At 36.6% G+C, this 23563-nt stretch overlaps 1 protein-coding gene across 2 annotated transcripts; it reads right to left on the bottom strand.

Annotated features, from left to right (window-relative positions):
* Positions 1-188: 188 nt before the first annotated feature.
* Positions 189-22505, bottom strand: LOC139958601 (probable ubiquitin carboxyl-terminal hydrolase MINDY-4). 2 transcript variants are annotated; one of them, XM_071955777.1, is made up of 15 exons: positions 22058-22505; positions 20720-20839; positions 20199-20403; positions 19597-19838; positions 17663-18060; positions 16376-16526; positions 15582-15698; positions 13980-14167; positions 13133-13196; positions 11994-12130; positions 9340-9403; positions 7841-8002; positions 6445-6625; positions 5839-5911; positions 189-4967 (listed from the first exon to the last, which is right to left on the bottom strand). In XM_071955777.1, the coding sequence occupies exons 2-15, from the start codon at positions 20813-20815 to the stop codon at positions 4919-4921; spliced, it is 2127 nt and encodes a 708-aa protein (XP_071811878.1). In that variant the 5' UTR covers positions 20816-20839; positions 22058-22505; the 3' UTR covers positions 189-4918. The 2 variants fall into 2 exon arrangements, with proteins under 2 accessions (XP_071811878.1, XP_071811877.1); XM_071955776.1 differs by lacking the exon at positions 22058-22505 and adding an exon at positions 21341-21521.
* Positions 22506-23563: the final 1058 nt, after the last annotated feature.

The raw sequence follows: 23563 nt of genomic DNA, 5'->3' as shown, positions 1-23563 counted from the left end.
GGCTACCCATCCCAACAAAGCTGATCTCAAGCTATGCATCCATATAGCTCTCACAAACCAGTCTCAACCTTCTGCTGCTAAGGTTATAGCTTGAAATCAGTTCCTGACATGGTTCTGACTGAATACCGACTGTCCCACTCATGTAAGGCCTTGCCTTCCCCCTCACCCCCCCCCCACTTGCCCCACACCCTGAACCATCCCCTAACAAACCATATTTCAACCTTACTTATACTATTACTTCTGTAAACAATTTTATCAAAAATAACTCAGTTCTCGTTAGAGTCCAGAATTGAATACCGTATAACGAAAGACAGCAACGTCAACTAGCCATCACATATTTTTCAATCTTCTGATTCTTAGTTTGTTTTTTTACCTTTTTTTTTTCAATAACATGAGGCCTTCAGTTCCTGTCAATGCTCAAAAGATTCCTCATAAAAGGAAAGAACCTTGATCAGGACAAACTGACTAGCTTCCAGGTATATCCATTTCATATGTATATGAATTCATACATACCGCACCAGAAGCATTATTTCAATTAGTGTTGTAAATCATACAGGATAAGCCCTTCCAGGAAGTAGAGATCGGCATGATAAATGATCCAATCTTATGATGCCACTGCTCGGTAAAAGTTACATACATTCACATCATGATATAATGAATCAAACACTAACATATCCTGATCTATGCCACGGGTATAGTCAAGACTTGAGCAGGGAATCGCCCACAAGATTACACAAAACCAAACTTTTACAAAAGTATTTAGAACTCAAAACTTGTCGTTAATCATTATTCTGATGTGTACATTCCTAATACACATGTTTGTATTTAGGGATTCAAGTTTGAAAGTGGCTGACACAGATAGAACAGGATTTGTATTTATGTTTAACCTTTCCACCATAATTATACAGTACAATTAAACCCAAGAGATAAACTTCTGCTCTTTAAGTGTGACTTTACTTAAAAATTATTAGCGTGCATATAAACTCATTTTGTCAGATACCTAGCAAATCTTCTTGTATGGTCAGCAAAAAGTTTACAAAGAAAAAAAAAATTAACAATTCCCCAACCTTTTTCTAAAATGAATCTTGTGCCAAAAAAATAGCGCTTACATGATTGCTTTATGTAATTAGATCTAGCAGAATAAGTCCTGAAAACTGCCAATAATATCACTGGAACTTTCTAATACTCTTAACTGCATAGCCTGTGCATCCAGGTACTGCCATACAGGAATTACTAAATTAAGTAGGCACCCAAAGTATATCACTCATGGGCTAAAATTACCACCAAGAACATCTGTGACTAGAAACAATACAGACGCAAAGCAAGAAGAAAATTATAATCATAAAAGTGAAACATTACCAAATAAGGAGTTAACTCCACTTGTATAATTAATAATAAAAACATGGATTCTGTTAACCAAAATTGTGGACGGCATTTTGTAATGAGAGACAGCATCAAGGTGGTGAATATCACTTACGAGATAAATGAAAGTTTTAAAATGTCGGCTAAAACCCATCGTAAATCAAGGTTTGTTTATTTATTCCAGGTAAACAAATCTGGATACTTAAGAACATACTTGGATCATACCATGAAAAGTTTGAGCAGCTCTACAGTAATACAAAATCACATTTGCACATTTTAATGTGATGATCATCTGTAGTTGTAGCCATGTGTAATTCTATCAATTGTCTGCATGACTCAGCAGTTACAGTATTACAACCTACGCAACTCCAGTTTAACATGACTCAGTTAATGTTACAATATTATAACCAATACCACTACAGTTTAACATGACTCTGTTAATGTTACAATATTATAACCAACGCCACTCCAGTTTAACACGATCTGTTAATGTTACAATATTATAACCAGCGCCACTCCACTTTAACACGACTCAGTTAATGTTACAATATTATAACCAACGCCACTCCAGTTTAACACGACTCAGTTAATGTTACAATATTATAACCAACGCCACTCCAGTTTAACACGACTCAGTTAATGTTACAATATTATAACCAATACCACTACAGTTTAACACGACTCAGTTAATGTTACAATATCATAACAAACGTCACTCCAGGTTCACACGACTCAGTTAATGTTACAATATTATAACCAATACCACTCCAGTTTAACACGACTCAGTTAATGTTACAATATCATTACAAACGCCACTCCAGGTTCACACGACTCAGTTAATGTTACAATATTATAACCAACGCCACTCCAGTTTAACACGACTCAGTTATTGTTACAATAATATAACCAACGCCACTCCAGTTTAACACGACTCAGTTAATGTTACAATATTATAACCAAAGTTCAAGAAGGATTCTAATGGGATATTTGTAATATGGGAAGTTCTACGGCAACAAGTTTCTAAGGTTTTCAAGGTATTTTATTGCAATTTACTACATTAAGCACCAAACACCAGCAATGGGTGTATGTAACCTATCTTTCCTTTCTTTGATTCTACTCAGCGTATTGAGATTGGTGGATATTAGGATTATTAGTATGACTAGAATGAATTCTTATTGTTTCGTTGCATATCGTTTGCTATGAGCTTCACTTGTCAAGCTGCTACAGAACTGCATTATCTGTATCTAATTACCTGAAAGAATTCACCAAAATCAATTTAAAGGAAAGAAACTGCCTTAGAGCATTCAGAGTAAAATCACACCGTTTAGATTAGCCAAATCTGTCATATCGGTGTCCTGGTGAAAGGGCATTTGAGTCAGCATTCCAACGTAATTGAATCATAAATAAGGGCTGTTTGTCAGAGCGGATATGAGGGATTAAAGAAATGGGTCAGTTTGGGAATAGGTTAGTAGGGATTAAAATACATCTGGACCACTTTATTTGCAGGTTTTAAACGGAATTGACAAGTGAGAAAACAGAATATTTCTTCATTACCCTGGCTTCGAAATGCCAAGTCTTGTAATTACACATCTCACACATCTAATGTCAGAATCTCTTGGGGAAAGTGTAAAACTGAACAAAAAACCTTTTTTATTCCCAAAATACTGACATTTGCATATCAAAAAGTTGTGTTTTAAGAAAAAAGAGTCTGACATATTATTCAAGTAGATTTTTCTTCAATGCAGACTGCAGGTAAAGTCGACAGTTGAAGTTGAGCATAAAGAACAACAGACATAGAATTACTAAAAGGAACAGAAGCTGACAGACTATAAGTAACAAAGAGGTTTAACGACAGCCAGCTAGAGATAATAAGAACAGAGACATGATTACATTTACATCTTGTCCTATCAATGAGAAGAACACTACTAACTTCCTCCAACACACCAAATGAACAAACCTAGGTAAACATTTGCTCTTTAAGTTTGCCGTTACAATCATCCGTCACAAATTTGAGAAAACCTCTCCAAATGTCAACACAATTTGTTTCCTGCATTTTACTGCGGCTGGCAGAGTTTTTAAAGCGAGAGTGCTATTTTGGGAGTGAGATCTAATCAAATAATAAATCTCACACTACAAACAAACAAATTAGATTCAAAGTATTTTGTAAATAAGTTAAATCAATGCGCACTGAAGAGTAAACATCGCAAAAGACTTCACAACTACGAAGAGGCAGTAACATTTAGAGTTAGATGTGGTGATAACTCTTAAGAACTTAAAAGGAACCACTTTTAGTTTATTGATGGAGAGATCTTTGCATCATGTTTCTTCTACAACAAACTGAGTTATTTTAGTCACGAATATGTTGTTCAAACTAACCTTCGATTTCTGCGAAGGCCGCCTACATATCTAAACGCAAAGTTTGGTCAGAGTTCAAGACTAAAATCTATTACAGTTGTTGACAGGAAGTAGCTGAGAATGGAGAGTTCACAAAATGAACAAAATACTTGAAGACATGTAACATCACAGCCTCAACCTACTAAACACAGCTTCAAATATATTAAACAGGCAAGATTAAATGATGTATAACTGTCTAGTAGTTTCTGCTACACACTCTAGTTAAACAATCCAGTGTAAGCATTAAATAACCACATTACAAGTGCAGTATAAAAGGTCACACACTCCACTATTAGCTTTAAATGACAACATTGGCTGTGGGGTATAAAAGGTTATACACTCCACTGTTAGCTTAAAATTAAAACATCAGACGTATAGAAGGAATTCTTTAGTGGCAGTCTATTGGCTATATGAAAAAGACTCTTTTTTTCATCGCTACAGTCCACAGTGTGGTTTTCTTTATAATATGTTGTTCCGATATTTGTCATTTGAGAGGTTTTTGAGTCACAGCCGTACGTAAAGTCTGTACACATTCGCCAAGCTTAGAGAGAGATCTTTTTTATTCACAGTCATATGCGAAGTCTGTACACATTCCTGTGTACTGTAACAAGGCCAAGCTTAGAGTGAGATGGGATTGATTCTGAACAATGTGCCGCACTGATGTCATGTAAGTCAGTGTTACATTCAAATTTTCTGGCAAGACGGGCCAACATTTCAAGCACTCTATCACAGAAACTAAAATTCATCACAGGGCAAGGCTTAGGGCGATACAAAGACAATAAATCATATGACCAGAAGGACTGGATCACATATTCACTAAACAATTCTTTTATGTATTGACTGAACAGTATAGACTTGCTCAAGTCACCTAAAATACCCTAAACAGAATCCTGACAGAATTGTCAGCCAGTTAGATCCCCAAAACTCGACAGCATGTACCTTTCAACTTAGGTGATAAGATGGTGTTGTTCTCACAAAAGCATATCTACTATGCCCACCATACTATCTTACTATAATGTAAGCATTGAGCACCAGATAAAAACCTGTAAATAACATCATTCATGGTTTTATCTCACCAGCTCTTCTCTCTCAGCCTGGCAGTTTACTGTGGAGGTCTGCATCCTCTTCATCGTGTGGTCAGCAGCAATGTCTCCACAACGAGTCAAAGTATTGGCTCTGTTCCATTCCAATCAATCAATGCATCTGGCCACCTGCATGGCAAATCAATAATCACCTACATTAAACCTAGGTCTATACGACAGGTAAATTAAATTAGAATAACACTGCATATAGCTTGCATATAGGTAGGTGGTTTCTTGCATGGCTGCCATCCTTACAGTAGTCTATAACATTGTTCCCACTAGTTCTCATCTATACTTCTCTTTCTTGTTTTTTCAGTACTTTCAATACTGTATTACCTACTACCTAGTCAGTTACTTTGTGATTTACATACTTTTGTACAAGATGTTTATGAACTGGCTGGCTGATTTCATGAAAGGGTGGTCAAGGCATATTAAATTGGAAAATCACCATCATCTTCATTACTACTATTTACTCCTCTCATAACATAACCTACTTTAACCTTCCTGAACACAACCTGCTTATATGTTTAAACAAAACAAACCAAGAGGAGGGCCTCGGATCAATATTCCCGGCCATACAAGTAGTTTGAAATATTAGAACTTTGGTGTTTGAGACTAATCTTATTTGTTATCAAGTGGGATTGCATACTTAAGGGACATATGATCTAATCTGGCCCCTAGTGCCCTGAACCAGGACAGGTGACAATCGGCCTCATTTATAGTATCGTGAACTATTCAGCGAACATTCTTAAATCTTACAAACTGAACATTAAATATAAAAGGTTTAAACTTCAGTCCGATCATCTGGAAAATGATGTGTACGAATCTAAAGTAGATTGAAAACAGTCACAATTTTCTAGTCACACCAAACTTTGCTCTGAAGAAGAAATGTGTAACAGAAAACTATATTATTAGAATATATCAATCGTTTGGCTTGCTTCTAATTACTTGCTTCAGAGAGACTCATGCAGATTCTGAATCTAACAAATTAAGAACTTACTTGGTTCTTATGCAATGTTCCAACGGTGGCACCAAATCACCATCATCAGAAGGAGGACATGATGCTATGGTGTCTACAAGAAACAGAAATGCTAATTAAATAATGGCTGATTAAACTGAGGACATGGTGGGTTAGCTCTAACGATAAACAGTCAGGAATTGTACCTACAAATGTAAAAACTTGAGAAATATTCTCACAAATTGAGATGTACTTGATGCTGGTCAAATGGATACCTCTTAATGTAATTTCAAGGAATCAATGCTGATTATTATAAAACTTTTTAAGACTAGTTAAATGAAGAGTAAGTTATGGTGACAAAACTTCCAACAAGTTACAGTTAGGTATATTATAGACTAACAATGGAAATGAAAACATTGACAGAAAACTAGTTAAGACTCCAGGTTAATTAAGAGTATGTTGTAATGACAAAAGTTTGACTGTTTAGAATGATTCAAAATTCAATCTGGACAAGTTCAACAAGTTCAACTTGTTGCTGCAATTAATCAGGATCATGAATATCTCTAGTAACTGAAGAATGGCAGGCTATGAAATTATTTCTGTGTAAAACTTTTCCTGAAGAACAACTTTTCACATATGCAAACTTACTGACGGATAATCGGATTGCTTCTTCCTGATTGGATAACCCATCATAGTAGTAGAGGTCAAAGTTTCTTTCCGCCTTCCAGTCGCTCAAGAGATTTCTCTTGAGGCTAAACAGGACACTGAAGTGACTCTCACTGCAAATGACCCAAACAGGGAGGCGAGGAGTTTTGTAATAACTTCCCACCTGTAGACAAAAGGGAAAGGGGGTTGTCATGGTTATGTGTAGTTAAAGTTTACTCCAGTGTTTGACAGGAGAAAACTAAAATACCCTGTTTTAAGATACTGTTCCCGTTTGACTGTTTCCATTTACCTTCTTACTCTCCTAAGAGGTTTCCAGTGGAGAAGGATTTTAAGTAAAATACTGAATATTTGGTTTCTTACTCAGTATCAGTAATAACAAAAGATCATGATTGTCCTTAATCAGACATAAATAAAACTTGAGCCAACAACAATACCTTCATCAGAGATTCACATAACATATCTTAAAAGTAAAGTAAAATTCATAATAACTTAAATCAGCTTTGCTTATATTTGACATTGACACTTGTATGAATAGTATCACTGAGCATGTTGCAGCCCTTAATAAACAATATTGAACATTTATAGACTTGTTCTTCTTTTTTATCCTGATTTCAAGAAGACATGCAAATTGGAGTGAGTTAATGGGTTCCTAATATATGGTGGTATACCCAGGTGATTTATGAGGCCTTTAATGATCTAACAATTCTGGTAAAAATAACACATTTCCACCTATTACTCTCTTCCCTACTTATGTTATCTTTTACCTTTCAATGAAGTTACTGCTAAAAAGGTACAGAATATTATCATTTTCAAATCCCACTTTGTGTATTTTACTGTTTTTACTCATACACAATGTTGTATCTAAAGCATTGAGGGCCTTTGGCAGGATATTCACCTCCATACCTCTAATCTTACTCATCCACCTGCTGATTACAGAGTATTATATACTATCACATTCATTTCAAACATACAGTAAACACAAGGCAGGACATTTCTCAAAAGAATCTAAACATCAACCTTAAATTGTCCTCAGTTTGTTAGCATCAAGTATTACCTTTCACATGTATCAATAACAGTTCAGTAACTGTCACCTTGGCCAAGCCTCCCCTGAAACTCATGAAGACACAACAGAGGGGCCAACTACTCCAACAGGCTTTATCTCAACAAGTGATTGGTCAGGCTGCAGCCTAGGTAAAGATGCAGTACCTGGTACAAACAACCCACCCAGCTCATCCTAAAGAAACTCTGCAAACACAAATATGTCACCTTCACACTCAATTCTACTGAAGCCATCTTCAACGAGTATCATGTGACCAGTCCTCAAATTACAAACACATTTATGTCATTATGATAACAAATACTGGCAAATTATTCATACCTTACAGGAACCGTAATGTTCAAATAATGACAGCAGGCCAACATCGCTGCGTTTATTGAGACCTTTCAGAATGCACTTAGGACCTGTCCCAGAGTCCAGTTCCATGATATCATTGAAGACATTAGACACTGCCCTCCCAGTCAATATTAGATTAACCATTTCCTGCAAAGAGATATATCCACATGTGTTTTACAGCTTTTTAATGTTGTCGTGGAAGTGTTTGAATATGACTAAATACATCACAGTGTAAATAGTAACACAGATAGTGATACACATAGCTATAGACAATACCAAACAGTGTATTACATATAGTGTGTAAATAGGATTGCATTTAGACACAGGCTGCATTAGACACAGCCTGCATTAGACAGCCTGCATAAGACACAGCCTGCATAAGACACAGCCTACATAAGACACAGCCTGCATAAGACACAGCCTACATTAGACACAGCCTACATTAGACACAGCCCGCATTAGACACAGCCTGCATTAGACACAGCCTGCATTAGACAGCCTGCATAAGACACAGTCTGCATTAGACACAGGCTGCATTAGACACAGCCTGCATGAGACAGCCTGCATGAGACAGCCTGCATAAGACACAGGCTGCATTAGACACAGGCTGCATTAGACACAGCCTGCATTAGACAGCCTGCATGAGACAGCCTGCATAAGACACAGGCTGCATTAGACACAGGCTGCATTAGACACAGCCTGCATTAGACAGCCTGCATAAGACACAGCCTGCGTAAGACACAGCCTGCGTGAGACACAGAATGCAATGGAACACAGAATGCATTGAACACAGCCCGATAAGACACAGCTTGCATTAGATATTACCATAAATAGTCATGTTAAGTTCTCCCTCTGTGCCTCATCTCACCTTTCCCCTTCCTGTGTCCGTTCCTCTGTGCCTCATCTTATCTTTCCCATCCCTTCCTGTGTCCCTCCCTCTGTCCCTCCCTTCTTTGCTATAAAACATCTTCACAGTTCTTTGATACTGTCCTCTAACATTCAACATGTATGATATACAACTGCTAATCTAGAATCATTTGAATCTTAACTAACCCAAGAACTCACCAAAGATTGTCCTGGAGGGAATACACCTTTTCCAACATAAATGTCAGTCATTAAAAGATTTTGATCAGTACAAACCTGGTGTGACACAGATTCAGCTTGCTATAAAACTAGAACACTGAAGATAACTAATCAACCAATTAACTAATCAAAATGAGCTAATCAATATGACCTTTTGCTGTCACAAATCATTTTAACAATTCCTTGTTGGTCTGCTCAATGTGTGTTTTACTGGAATTAATTGCTCCACAAGCTCAAAATAAGATCATATCATTACTTACTTTACTACAAATGTTTGGAAACATGTTTCAGTGAGAGAGGAAAAAGTGCATCTTTAACACCGCAGCCATGTTCTAACTTTCTTTTTCTTTAAAAGGGGGAGCAGGTTGTGGATGTATTTTCATGTTTTTTTTATATTTTACCTGTGTACAGTAATTATGATGGCCCATGAGTTGATTGGTAGGTTCATCCATCTCATCAATTATTCTACAAACAGATTGAAGAAGAAACAAACACTGGATGGTAACTAAGGTGATTTCAAGAAATGTAAACCAAACTTAAAAGGATTGTCTGGTGGCCCAAAGAAGTTAGCTTAAAAAATAGTAAATAATTTTCCAAACATGTTGTCAAAGTATGAGAACGCTAATGTTGCGTTTGACAGAGAAACGATTTTTTAATCGTTATGGATAGACATTTCAAATATGATTTGAACAGTACAATACGTGACGTCAGCTCTGCCATAGCAGATTGCGTCATAACCCACCCTCCGCACAGTACCTATACAGTAATCACAACAAAAACAGCGTTTGTATACAGATAAATTTCTTCCTTAATTTCCGGTGAAATTTCTTTAAAATTAGATATGTTTTCAAAAACTCCTTAAGCCGCCATGTACTTGATCGGTGGTTCCGTGGTCTTTGTGTAACACAAGGTAAATTTTAACAGCAGACTCTGAGTTGTTCAGGCTATACATCGCGCTATCCAGCTCCAACGCGAAAAATGTTCGCATGTAGGCTATACTCAAACGTTGACAATCGGACAGTTCTGCGAAGCCTAAGCTTCTTAGTGCTACATTCTGCTCTGACAACGATTCGATCAATTTCTTCAATAATTTCCGGTGAAATTTCTTATAAATTAGATATGATTTAAAAAACTCCTTAAGCCGCCATATATGTAGTAGATCGGTGGTTTCGTGGTCTTTGTGAAACACAAGATAAGTTTTAACAGCAGGCTCTTCGTTGTTTACAAATCGCGGTATCCAGCTCCAGCGCGAAGAATGTTCGCGTGTATAGCCTACTCTAACGTTTACAATCGGACAGTTCTGCGATGACATCGATTCCGCCAAGTTTCATCTTTCGGTTTAACGAATACTTTACAAGTTTCCTTTTACTGTTAATTTGATCCGTGAATTTTATTTCAGCGATTTCGAAGAACAGTTAATGAACTGTGGTTTGAGTGTGAGTGTACTATGTGTAACGCTATACAAGTACACCAACTGAGCATGGTAGTATATACGTTCGCGAGTATGTACGTTATATATATGAGGCAATCCAATGTGCTTACACGTGAGTTTATTTGCTGCGGAATTGGGAGTGCTAACTTCAAGTCGCCTGTTTTGCCTATCTGCAAGCACTACGTCAATCACCATATTGAAGCGTTCGAACAAACGGTACTTTTGGTGAGAAACTGGTGAATTTGAAAACCAGATTTCTACAAGAAGAAAACGTCGAATGGGGACAATTTTTACATGGTTAGAAAGAGAAAAATAATAACTACAAAGACAATGTATCAAAATCTTCCACCAGACAATTCCTTTAATAATACATACATTTATAACCAACAGAAATATACACCGATGTTGAAGACTTATTCTGATGCCAAGTCAAGCACAGAAATGTACAACATTCACATGATCTAAGGGTAGCTGAGTTTCACAGCAAGCTAGCATGGCAAATATATAGATTGCACAGAAATGTACGAAATTTACAAAAACTCTTAACTAGCATGACAAACCTATAGATTGGATGTGGTGGCAACTAATAAACCATTGATATAGAACATATAAGTCCTTTGTGGTATTATTATCATTGTGGCAATGATGGCTAGTGAATGATTGTCCTTTTACAATTTCTTAACCTCATTGATGAAGATTTGAATTTATGTAGAGTGACTTAACCTATTTGATGTTTCTAGTTGAGAATAACCTGTTCACCTACAGCTTATATCAAAGTTGTCAAACATGACAGGTATATGGCTACCTCCATATGCAGACCAAATTATAAGAATGTATGTTATGAGGAACTAATTCCAATCATCAGTAGCAAAGAATGTTTGCTTAATTGTCATTAACATCACTGATCAAGATGTTCAGTTTTAATTTGATTGTCCATCTGTAATATTTTAAAGTGAGAATAAACCTTTAGCCCACAGCTTTAGCTATTTAGTTGGGAGAGATAACAGTCATATGGGTAATATTGTTGATTATCACCACAGGGTTATATAAACAACAATTGAAGTATACAGGCCAATTTATGCAATGTATAATCAAGTGGGAATTTGAACCTTAGGCAAGGAATACGACATAAGAATTTGCCCCTAACTGTAATTATTCAAACTAACTTTAAGCTTAAAATATTCAAATGACTCGTTCAATTATCCCTAAACCTTAGGGCAGAACAAGATAAATCCTTAGTAAGAGGCTTCTCCTTGCAAAAAGCCACTTAGTAATCAGCCTGCTATCACCAGACCAACCGGTTTTACATAAATGAATTATGTAACATTGAAATAGCCAACAGGTCATATATTAGTCAACAGGTGGTGCCTCCGTATATTATGATATGGCTAACGGTAAGGTATATACTTCCAGAGATTTTTACAGAACAAAGTCATGCACAAAACTATTATTTGTGTGACCTACACAAGTTGCAACAGCCACAATGTATTTTTCCACAATTTTTCTCATTTACTTTTTTTTTATTGTCCTTTCATTCTTCTTCCTTGATTAAGTTTTGTCTGCTACAAATACAGTTAAAATTTACCTTGGAGTCATATCGACATGAAAGGAAATGATAATTACCCTTCCAGAGACTTTGAGAAGATGACAGAGTACAAGAAGACTACTACGCCATTTCCCGTAGGATTGATGAAGAAGCCAATATTTACGTTGAGATATTCTTCCAGGTCAGGTAAACTTGTAAAGTGATAAAGCATCAACTATAAATATAAAAAAAACAATAATTTAATTAGTTACCATGGAAATACTGTCATCTGAAGTACTTTGAAATGATTTCTTCTGTTAGTACAAAGAGTAGAAGACTTTGTGCATCAATTCTTACGGTGTCTGTCTCATTTGTACAACATTCCTGTTACAGACCTTACACAGACCTCTTATGACCTCATGACTAACTGCAAACTGGCCCTCTATAGTCTTGACCAGATCAATTGTCTGTGGATTTGGTTATATGTAGCTTGTGACTTGTGAATTTTTTTATCTTTTTTTTTTTATTATTCCTGAAATTACTTCATTCACCACAGATGGAGCAGAGTAGTGTTTCAGTGGATATGTTCACTAGAGGAAACTTCCTCAAAACCTAACCTATTTTATACTTTATGTAAGTAAAGTATATCCACAGGTCCATTTATATCTCCTTTAGGGAAACTACAGAACCAGTGTAGCTATCAACCTCCAGCAGGCACAACCTCCTTCCTACTAAATATGTGAGTGCAGTCAATGTTGTAAGGGATCATTTATAAGATTGATCACGACTCTAACATACAGAGATATTCCCATGGAAAGAGGTGATTGGTCTAACATAATCACTGTAAATTATATATCACACCATGTAGATAGATAGATAGATAGAGATAGATAGAGATTTATTCCGTCCATAAGATATGGAAATTTGTCGCCCTGCAGCAAAACACATAAAAAACCAGTTTTAAAGTTTTAATGTTGGTAGCCGATTATATCACAGAAACATGATAATTGCAATTAGGTCCTTTCCCCACCTCGTGTTGAGCAGTTTGCTACTGCTGCACATCTCTGTGGATCACATGTAAAAGTCACAATTGATGTTCACCAATTGTAATCAAAGCACTGACTAAATAAACACTGCAAGGTCAATGTTACACTATGAGACATCACTTATAGTTGCCTAACTGAGAAGCAACTAACACAAGTGTATGCAACTAACACAACAGTAAAAAGCTACTCACAGTTTCTGTTAAGCTATCACCCTTGTATCTCCCTCCTGTTGTAAATTGCACTTTACCAGATGGCCTTTGAGAAGAAAAAATGAAAAATGTAATCAAAATTTTCATCTGATGTCCTTATTCAAAATGGAAAGACAAATGAGAAGATATTGTGTATGGAGAGGACAGGATTAATTATTGAGTTTTATGATAAAATATTTATAAAAGAACAAAGTCCCTCTCATAAGTGTAAGGCATTAATTGCTATAGAAATTGAGTATGTTAATGTAACTACAGAATGTGTGTAACAAACAAATTTAGCACAGGTGTTCCTGCTTATGCATTTTACAGTTTAGCAATTTACTGAATCACTCGATACTTTGTACTTTAATAATTCTTTGTTTGAACCAGTAAAGAGGTACCAAGACTGGGAATAGATTCACACTGCATATAGCTATAGCTCACAACCTCGGAACCAGTAAAGAGGTACAGAGACTGGGAATATATTCACACTGAATATAGCTATAGCTCACAACCTCGGAACCAGTGAAGAGGTACCAAGACTGGGAATAGATTCACACTGCATATAGCCCTAACCTTGGAACCAGTAAAGAGGTACTGAGACTGGGAATAAATTCACGCTGAAAATAGCAATCTTAACTCATCAACACACAACCATTGCAAATTATTTGCTGTAAACATTTATTGCATTTTACAGTGCTACGTTCCAAGATATTGCAATACTTCATTTTATGCTCAGTAAATTATGACAACGTCTATTTTGTTCTTGCACATAAGCACACCGACACAGTCTGCTTCTTTTCCAAGCAACAGTCTCTTCTGTCAGTCAAATGTTGTTAGATTTACTCACATTGATAGAATGACTCGTTTTTCACTTCCACACTGCCAAAGAATTTTAGCCAGGGTTTTTGCGAGACACTTGTTTTGCTCCCTCTTTCCAGGTCGGAGGTCACCAGGTGAGATGATCCTATCATCCATGAAAAGTAAGTTTTGTAAGAAGCAAGCCTGAACAGATGCCAGCACTCCACAGGATCCTCCCTAAAGATGAGATATCAAAACAATCACAGGTTTCATAGATCAAGACACTGCAATGCTTTATTTCCTGTAGACAAGTATGCTTTACTTCCTGTAGACCAGCATGCATTGTAAAGTCATATACTTATGAGTGATCTAGTAGAGCTTGATTGGTTACACAAATGATCTGGGGCTACCAAACATTCCATCAATTGAGTAATATTAGATAGTGGATAGTGAAATAACAAGTAATATTTCCATAGCACATTCCAAAGTTGCCTTTTGGACTATTTTGTCAACATACAACGACATCAATAACATTTTGTTCCACAGTGAAATTCAAGACTATAAATATTTTCTCTTTATAGCAGTCAATACATAATTGCCACCTATATACAGTATCTGATTAGTTTGACAAGCTACAATTCATTGCAAATCTGGAAGAAACCAAAGTAAATAGTTGTAGTAAACTATCTGATTTGATTTTGCAAGTATTTAATACTACTAGGATGAAGTGTCTAAACAAAATTTGTTAAGCACAGTGTGGAAACACTCAAAAGTATTGATGTTGTTTGGTGAAAATTCCTTTGAGGATGTTTCACTTTGCTTTGTTACAATCTCAATTTGAGTTGTACTCTTTAGATTTGGTAAAATAGCTAGAAAATAACAACCAAATCAAAACTGCTGCTTCAAAGACTGCTTAAAATCAATTCACATCAAAAAACAAAAAATGTTTTGCAAAAATGTGATAGTTACGATTGATTCAGAGGGGGTTAAGACTGTGTTAGTGATTCACTTTGCTTTTAAACTGTTAATATTTTCAGTACTCCTGTATTTTATCTTCCCTTTTCCTTCTCAACATTTATGTCACCATAAAACTGATAAATAAACATCTTGCACACAATGAAAGTGAAAAGTTTAGTTTTAATTAAAGAACATATTTTTTCAATGCATTTGACAACAACAGAGTGAATGATGTCATCAGGGATAAGAACTGACGATGTCTTTTGTTTTTCTTTATAATTAATAACATTTCTAAAATAGAGTGGCACTTTCATAAAATAATAACCGATGAGAAGAACTGTGACCTCTATGCAAACATTCAAGGGAGGATTTAGCCATCAAAATAGGTTACATATAATCAACTATATATTAAGTAAGGGACAAGATATTCAGATGCCAGGGGTTACAACTAACAGTGTGGAATATTATTCCTTCATATATAAGTTTAACATTGCTTGTCACTAACTTTAATATCCTTTTTCCATTCCTGACTAATATCAATAAACCCAACTGTGATATTTGAATTCTTTTCAACTTTAAGAGATGTTTTAGTAATAAGGTTGATATGTGATTTTGCTAATTGGCCTTCTTACTATACACAGCAGATTTGTTATGTAACAATATTACACCAAACCCAGTGTGTTTAATATCATACCTTGTGTTGTACAATTCCAAACTCCAGGTCCGGTCTGTCATTAAATGGAAACCCTTGTTTCATCCACTCCTCATTGAAACATCCAGAAGGAGAGCCAAATATAAGACTCTTCAGCTCCTGAAAAATGATTAAATACAATATTATTAACATTAACTATATTCCAGCTCACATCTGACATAAGATATATACTCATCCATACATGTATTTGAAACATATTAAACCTAAATATATTAAAAGATTCATAGCAAACCATCTGATACAGCCTAAATGTTTTGCTTTTTCAAAGATTGTGGTCTATTTTCAATTCAGACTTGACTCAATATATATACATTGTAGTATTTCTCCCACAAAAAGACAAGACAATTTCTGAGCAAGAAGGTCAAGACTCAAGAGAGACCTAGCCAATACCATCAAGGCAGAATACGCTGCTTCTTGAAATATTGCTGGAGAAGTCACCAAATAAGACCAGAGACAGACAGGAAGTTTACTCTACCATTCAGAGGATAACTGTCAGAGGTAGCACCACCGTAGAAGGTAAGCAAATTCTCATTTCTGAAACCAAGAAGTTCCTTTAAGGGCCACCACATATTCCAGGAGGAGATCACTCTTCTATACCAAACTTGTCACAAGTGTTTAAAGTCATCAGTGTTGTTGATTTTGTTTATGATACCTCCATCATCTTTTACTGATACCTTGCACCTCTTCATGAACTTATGTTAATATAACTCTCATTTTATACATTTCTTGAGTCAGAATTACTGGTCAGACTTAAGGATCTAAAATGTTATATTTACAGATGCCTTCTTGAGAGTCAGAGGTCTGGCGTCAACATATTTCATGGATTTCATGAACGATGGGCCGAGCTGAATCTCTCCTAAGTCTTCTTCTAGGTCATCCACATCATCCATCTCAAGATCACCAAAGGTTTTCTTTGGTGAAGTTGATCTGATCGGAATAAACACAGAGAACAGATATAAATCAAGGAAAAAACAAAAATGCTATAGTAAAGTACAATAGTTACAGGATACTATCCATTACCTCAGACGTACCGATGCTAACCTTTTCAGTCTAAAACATCAAAATTGTTACCACTTAGTGTTTGAGTTATGTTAGATCATGATAGCTGACAGCTTTTGCCCAGAGAATGTGCTGCCATGACTTGTCACAGCACAAACATTGGAATTAAATTACTTTGCGCTAACATGTGAGCAAGATCTGTCTGTTCTTTTAGTATAAAAATCACTGCCAAGTGGTCTTTTGGCTTAAAAATGTATCTATTTTTGCAAACCTCTTCATAAAACAATCCATGTTCTGGGTAAACATCTTGACCAACATCCAAATTAGCTAAGATTTGAAAATCTCAAATGATTTAAGCAGTAGTGAATCTCAAGGAGGTGTTATTGGAAATTGAAAAACTTGACATATTTGAAGATAAACTAGACCTGTCTTTCCTGGACCTGTAGTTTATAACACATAATCACAGGAAATAGCTGGCTTTGAAAATACATTGTATTTAGGGGCAGCAGACTAGAAGCTGTAACATCTGCAGGCTTGGAGATTTACTCGATCATTGTCACTGTTTTGACTACGATTACAACAGCATTGTTAGTGTACTCTGAGTTAGTAGAGATTGTTGCTTGCAATGAAGCAATCAAACGTGTTACTTAACAGTAAGTGATATAATGTTAGTACATTATGTGATCAAACTCAACATTTTAAAGGGTACAGCTATTGGCAGGCTTGTAGTGACTTGTTACTTCTTGCATGCTTCCCCACCTTCATACTTGTGCTCCTCCATTTGTACTAATATTTGAGGCATTTTGTAAATCTATTATAGAAATTAGGGCAAGACCTATTTAGTACGCCTTACATTCCTTTTCATAGTAATACAAAGGACAATTGTAATTGTACTCATACTCATACTATTGTACTCACAGTCTGGCTTTTGTGAATGGTTGTTTTGACTCCATTGAAATATATCGAAGTAGCAGATCAATATTGTTTTTATTGGTCAGGTTTACTTGAAAGCTTCAGAGCACTTCAGTATGTTTATATAATTAATTTGACATTTTAAGACTGACCTGTGAGCATCTGCCATGACCTTTGACCCAGCTAAATCTTTCTGCTTTGCACTATTGGAACGAGACCTTCTAGACGATGATCTATCTAATGAGTTATTTAGATAGACATTATCATCTTTATCTGAGAGCGATGAAAGCGATTTCTGGTCTGTTAGATTTGATTTTGACTTTGTTTGACGAACATCGTTTAGAAGGTCGGGTTCTTCGGTGAGGTACAACTGTTGATCACTGTCAGCCTCTTTGAAGCTAAAGCCAAAGTCTTTCAGCTTGTTTTTGGTGGTGTCGGATGATTTGCCAGGGGAACTCAAAGATGAAGAGATTGTTGAAGATTGCTCAGGAGGTGAAACAGAATAGCCTGTTGGATTTTTTCTAGATGACCTCTTTGAAGATTTCTTGGGCTGTAAAAACAAACAAAAAGGCCTGAATAGTTACTCTGAACCAAACTGAACATACCATATGAAAAGGCCTGAATAGATACTCTGAGTACTAGCGAACTGAACATACCATATGAAAAATGACACAACCTATCAAACTTAAGATTCCAAGACCACAAGACAAGTTATTCACAAACTAACCAGAAACATCATTACCAGGGTTTGATACTGATTTCTCCATTACTGGACATTCCAACTATTGCAACAGCAACATTTTATTGTTACCTAAACTTCCTAAAACCTACTGGACCCGTCAACACTAACTGGTATAATACACACGGTCAACACTAACCTGGTTTAATACATTAACGGTTCAACACTAACTAGTTTAATACACTTACCGGTCAACTCTAACTGATTTAATACACTTACCGGTCAACATTAACTGGTTTAATACACTTACCCGTCAACACTAACGTGTTTAATACACTTACCGGTCAACAATAACAAGTTTAATACACTTACCGGTCAACAATAACTGGTTTAATACACTTACCAGGAAGTTACTGGTCGACACTCACTGGTTTAATACACTTACCGGTCAAAACTAACGGGTTTAATACACTTACCGGTCAACACTAACTCGTTTAAAACGGTCAACACTCACTGGTTTATACACTTACCGGTCAACACTAACAGGTTTAATACACTTACCGGTCAACAATAACTGGTTTAATACACTTACCGGGAAGTTACTGGTCGACACTCACTGGTTTAATACACTTACCGGTCAACACTAACAGGTTTAATACACTTACCAGTCAACACTAACTCGTTTAAAACGGTCGACACTCACTGGTTTATACACTTACCGGTCAACACTAACAGGTTTAATACACTTACCGATCAACACTAACTGGTGTAATAACACTAACCAGTCAACAGGAACTGGTTTAATAAACTTACCTGTTCACACTAACGGGTTTAATTCACTTACCGATCAACACTAACTGGTTTAATACACTTACCGGTCGACACTTACTGGTTTAATCACTTACCGGTCAACACTTACTGGTTGAATACATTAATCGGTCAACACTTACTGGTTTACATTTACTGGTAAACACCGAATGGTAAAAAGCAATTGGTCAACCTGATCAGTCAACACCAACTGCTCGCTTGTAACACAAAATAAAAAAACTATTGTTTAATTTGTCAAATCCACCAAAATACTGACAAACTAGAAGAGACTGATAACAAATACACAATTAATGACAATTTGGTCATTGAATGTTGATTGATAAACTTACCAGAGCACTGAATATATGTCACTTTACATGTATGTTTAATTATCTCTCCAAATATTATAACTCATCACAATACGTTGTGAAATTGGAGATTGCAAATCATTGCTGTTGACAATTAAAGATGTGTTAGACCCCCTCCCAGAGCTTCTACCCCACCTTCTATAACCAAATTAACAGTGCCAGTCCATGCACCCAATATTTTAATTTCTACAACTCTACAAAACAAACAAGACTAAGGAGCACTCTGTCGTACCTCTATGCTGCTTGTGACAGGTCCCCCTACACCCCTGGACCGCATCCCACTGCCTGGACGAGCCTTCTTCATCCCTGCACTGTGTACAGGTTTGATGTCATGTTCGCTTGATGATCTCTCTGTATGCTGTAGCATTGGGGTAGCCACTCTTTTGACTTCACTCTCATCTTTCATGGTGACATGTATGGTATCCTCTTTTTTGTATGTTAGCCCAGTGTCCTCCTGAGGTAAACCATCAAGACCTGGTCAAGGAATAAGAAAAGTCTTGTAGACAAAGAAGGCAGCATGATACTTTCTAAATGGGAGAATTGTTCATTTCTAAGGTATCTATATCACTGAATAGTAAAAGAGTATGGTTGGTATCCTTTCCTCATCCTGCAAAGGGAACTTGAAACACATTTTGATTAAACCTTTGAACTGATGAAGTAAGCCAACTCTCATCCTGCATCCATCTAACACCTCCCCCTCCCCCCGTGCCTCCCCCCGCCCCGTGCCACCCCATCCCCAAAGAAATCATAACTATTATACTGTGCCAGATTTGATGAGGGAAGCATAATATACTACCATACACAACAATCTGATAGCTAAGCTAATTCTCCTACCTCTGGTCTCCATCTTTTTGGCTTTGGCTTTCTTTTTCCGTTCTTCACTCTTTCTCAAGCTTCCCTGGTCTTGTGGAGACTGAGGAGTTGATGAGGTACTTGTTACTTCCGATGTGATTGATGGTACCCTTTCTTTCTTGGTCATTCTGTCTTTGTGATGTTTTAATAATACTTCTAGCATGGTACGTAGCGGTACATCTTGCTCCTGGAGCAAACATAGACAATCATTATGCTGCAATTAATTCTCTAATAATTCAACCTAAATGCAACATCATTTGAGAAGGGAGACACTAACCTATCATCCTGAACATCTCATGTTATGAGTCTCTATGCTGTTTGTACACATGCTGGCTATTTGTAATATTTATCTCCTAGGGCAAGAACAAAAGTTGTCACCTGCTCAGATTGTTAACATTTCCTTTGCATGATACAAACCAACACATTCAGATGAAATTGCATGCTGCATATTCTAATACAATGTGAAGTTTTAGACATTAACACATGAATGTTCACACTCCTACCTTGTTTTTCTTCAGCAGTTTGTCAAGATTTGCTTCTCGGGCTAATGTCGCCCTGTTGTTGAGACTTGCCTCTGTCCTTGGCATTTCATCATCCATACACTGCAAAGTTTGAGTTAATCCCTGTAAGTTACAAATAATTTGTCTTTGAAAATAGTACAGAGGCTTTTCAAATTAATGACAGATACCTAGACCTTATCCCCCAAAATACAAAACAACACTTCACCAAAAGCCTAAAGTAATGTCAGTCTAAGGCCTAGTTATACTAGACCTAGCCTAGGCTATAGCCTAGTCAATGAAAAACACATTTGAAATTTACAACAAGCCCCCTTAATGTTTAACAATCTTAGGCTAGGAATGGCCTAAATCAAAACGCGCATATAGACGCCATGTAGGCCTTAATTTCAAGTTTTAGTTGAACAACCGGCAATGGTTTTATCTTTGGAAACCTATTCCACGAATATTAGCTGCTAACGTTACTGTTAGTGTTACTGCTAGTTTCTACTTGGTCTAGCCTAGGCCTACTCCTGATACGTTGGGTTTAACGTTGAGGCAGACCCTAGGCGCGGCTAGGCCTAACATTACTGCGCGTTTGCTACTATGTCTGAGGCGAAACATACAAACCTTTCGACTGAGGTATTCTCGCACGAGAGAGGAGCAAATATTCTCAACTTCATCATTTTGGAATGGCATGATGGAAATTTTAAGACTGTTTTCATTCACCGCCTTGCGAGTTCTTGAAAGTTGAAGCTTCTCTGTTACTATGGAAAGCTGTGCCATGCCTCTATGGGGAGCCGTTTTCAGATTTTGATAAATTTTTCTCAGTGCTGGTGTGGCAAAATTGCCTTGTTTCTCGTCATCATTAGGAAAATTCATTTATTCACTGAGGAAATTAATATTCTTACAAACATATTGCAGCATATTGCAAAATGCAGAGAACTTCAATGACAACTAAAGAAACATTCCAAAGTATTACATCCAAGGATGAACCACCTACCGTAATATGATCCTCTGTCTTCATCTGGTAAAATGTATTACATTCATATGGTCATATTTAAATGTAGGAATTAACAACTTCAGATGCTGATATATGGGGTTTTCAACAAATAGAATATATTTTCTTACAAATATGACTGACACGTACATTTTCAACGACTTGAATGTCCCTTTAATTATATTAAATCAATTAAAAATCTCATCAACTGATCAGATTCTTAAAATTTATAAGCCGGATATACTGCTATATAGCCTATATAAAATAATAATTGTTTTATGAGAAACTGCATACTGCTTATTCCCCAGGTTAATCCCACCCAGTACCAAAAACAAGATATTACTCACATGAAGTGTTCAATCTAGGCCTCAGCGTTCAGTATTTGCTCTTTCCACTTGCTACACTATCGTCATTTCGAGATACATTTTGAAGTCCGTGTAGCCATCCCGTCGTTGCCCATGGATATTCCCTTTTATCAATCTCTATTGTTTAGTTTCCATGAAAGGTGGACCGGAGGCCTTTCTCCCAAGGGCGGCGGAACCGGGGGGCACAGGGGGCACGTGCCCCCCCACTTTTCCTCAGGTTAAAAATGTGCCCTTTTTCTACATAAAAATTGAGGTGTCTCAAGTTAGCAAGAGGCCAGACAACCAGAATGAACACTCGGGAAGGGCCGTTTCCAGCCAACTGAGGGGTTTGTAAAACCAAAAAATTTCTTGTACGCTCCGCGCCAACCGATGGTGGCGCTCCGCTCAGATAGTCGTGCATGCAACTTTGCAAATCCTGGCTACGCCCCTGACTTTTAATGAAGTTCTGTGGGTCACACTCAAAGCAATTTCAAATGGAAAAAATTGGTTAAGATATTGACAGGAAATAAACTCTAATTCGGAAGATTCCTACATTAGCAACTAGCATGATTTCACCTCATTTTGGCTGTGTATACGCAAATAAGATAATACAATAAGAGTTATAAAGGGTACTAAATATAAGGCTGCATCAGTCCAATCGAATTTCTGCAAAGTGCCCTTTGATGTCGGTGCCCCCCCCCCCCCAGATTAAAAGTGCTTCCGCCGCCCTTGCTTTCTCCTCTCGCATTATATATCCGGGTATATTTGTTCGAGATAAGATCCAACTTGTCTGCTGCTATATTTGTCCCGTTACTTTTAACCAAACGATTGGTGACACTGCAAGCATCAATGAAGAATATTAAGTTATTATTATTAAGTTATTACGATTTGTTCAAAAATGTCCCAATTTCCCTTTGATACCTTCATGCATTACTCAGCCAATTTTTTTAATTTTTTTTTATTGATAGTCAGTTTTTTTAAGCAGAATCATTCTAACAGTGATGATTTATGCAACTCAATCAAGTTAAAGAATATCGACACTTAACAGAATAATGAAGTAACTACACAAAGTTTTTTCCTGACATATTTGATTGTGTTCCGTTTCCTGACAACATGTTAGAATAAATATGTAAGTCATATTAAATTGGCCTGTCTTTGTTTGGCATCAAGAAGGAATGGCGCTCACTTTATAGCCTATACGCCATGTTGAGCGTACACGTGGTAATCAACAGCTCTGCTTCGATGTCAGTAACAAGACAATCAAAAACTGCATTGGAGTTTTTTACAAAAGAATAGCAACATTTCTCACTTAAATATAAATGTGTTTCGTAGATAGCAGTAAATGTGATTCTGTTGAGCTTCAATGAAACTGAAAAACAACAAAATACAACCCAATATTTGATTTCAGATTTAAACTGTAAATGCCTATATTCCTGACCATGCAATTCCGTGTTCCCACCTGACAAACCGTTGATAGATTTTGTTATCATGCTAACAGCCACGATGATA

Source organism: Apostichopus japonicus, chromosome 18 (assembly GCF_037975245.1).
Source record: "Apostichopus japonicus isolate 1M-3 chromosome 18, ASM3797524v1, whole genome shotgun sequence".
In the NCBI taxonomy this organism is placed as follows: domain Eukaryota; kingdom Metazoa; phylum Echinodermata; class Holothuroidea; order Aspidochirotida; family Stichopodidae; genus Apostichopus; species Apostichopus japonicus.
Note: the sequence above shows the minus strand (reverse complement) of the source record. Positions and strands in the feature narration are given on the sequence as shown.

Excerpts from the sequence above, each read along its gene's own strand:
- LOC139958601 (XM_071955776.1), bottom strand. The coding sequence starts at position 21,496 with ATGGCACAGCTTTCCATAGTAACAGAGAAGCTTCAACTTTCAAGAACT. Across the intron at positions 13,197-13,979 it reads AAACGAGTCATTCTATCAAT|GCCATCTGGTAAAGTGCAAT; the intron begins GTGAGTAAATCT and ends TTCTTCTCAAAG. Across the intron at positions 5,912-6,444 it reads AGCAATCCGATTATCCGTCA|ACACCATAGCATCATGTCCT; the intron begins GTAAGTTTGCAT and ends TGTTTCTTGTAG.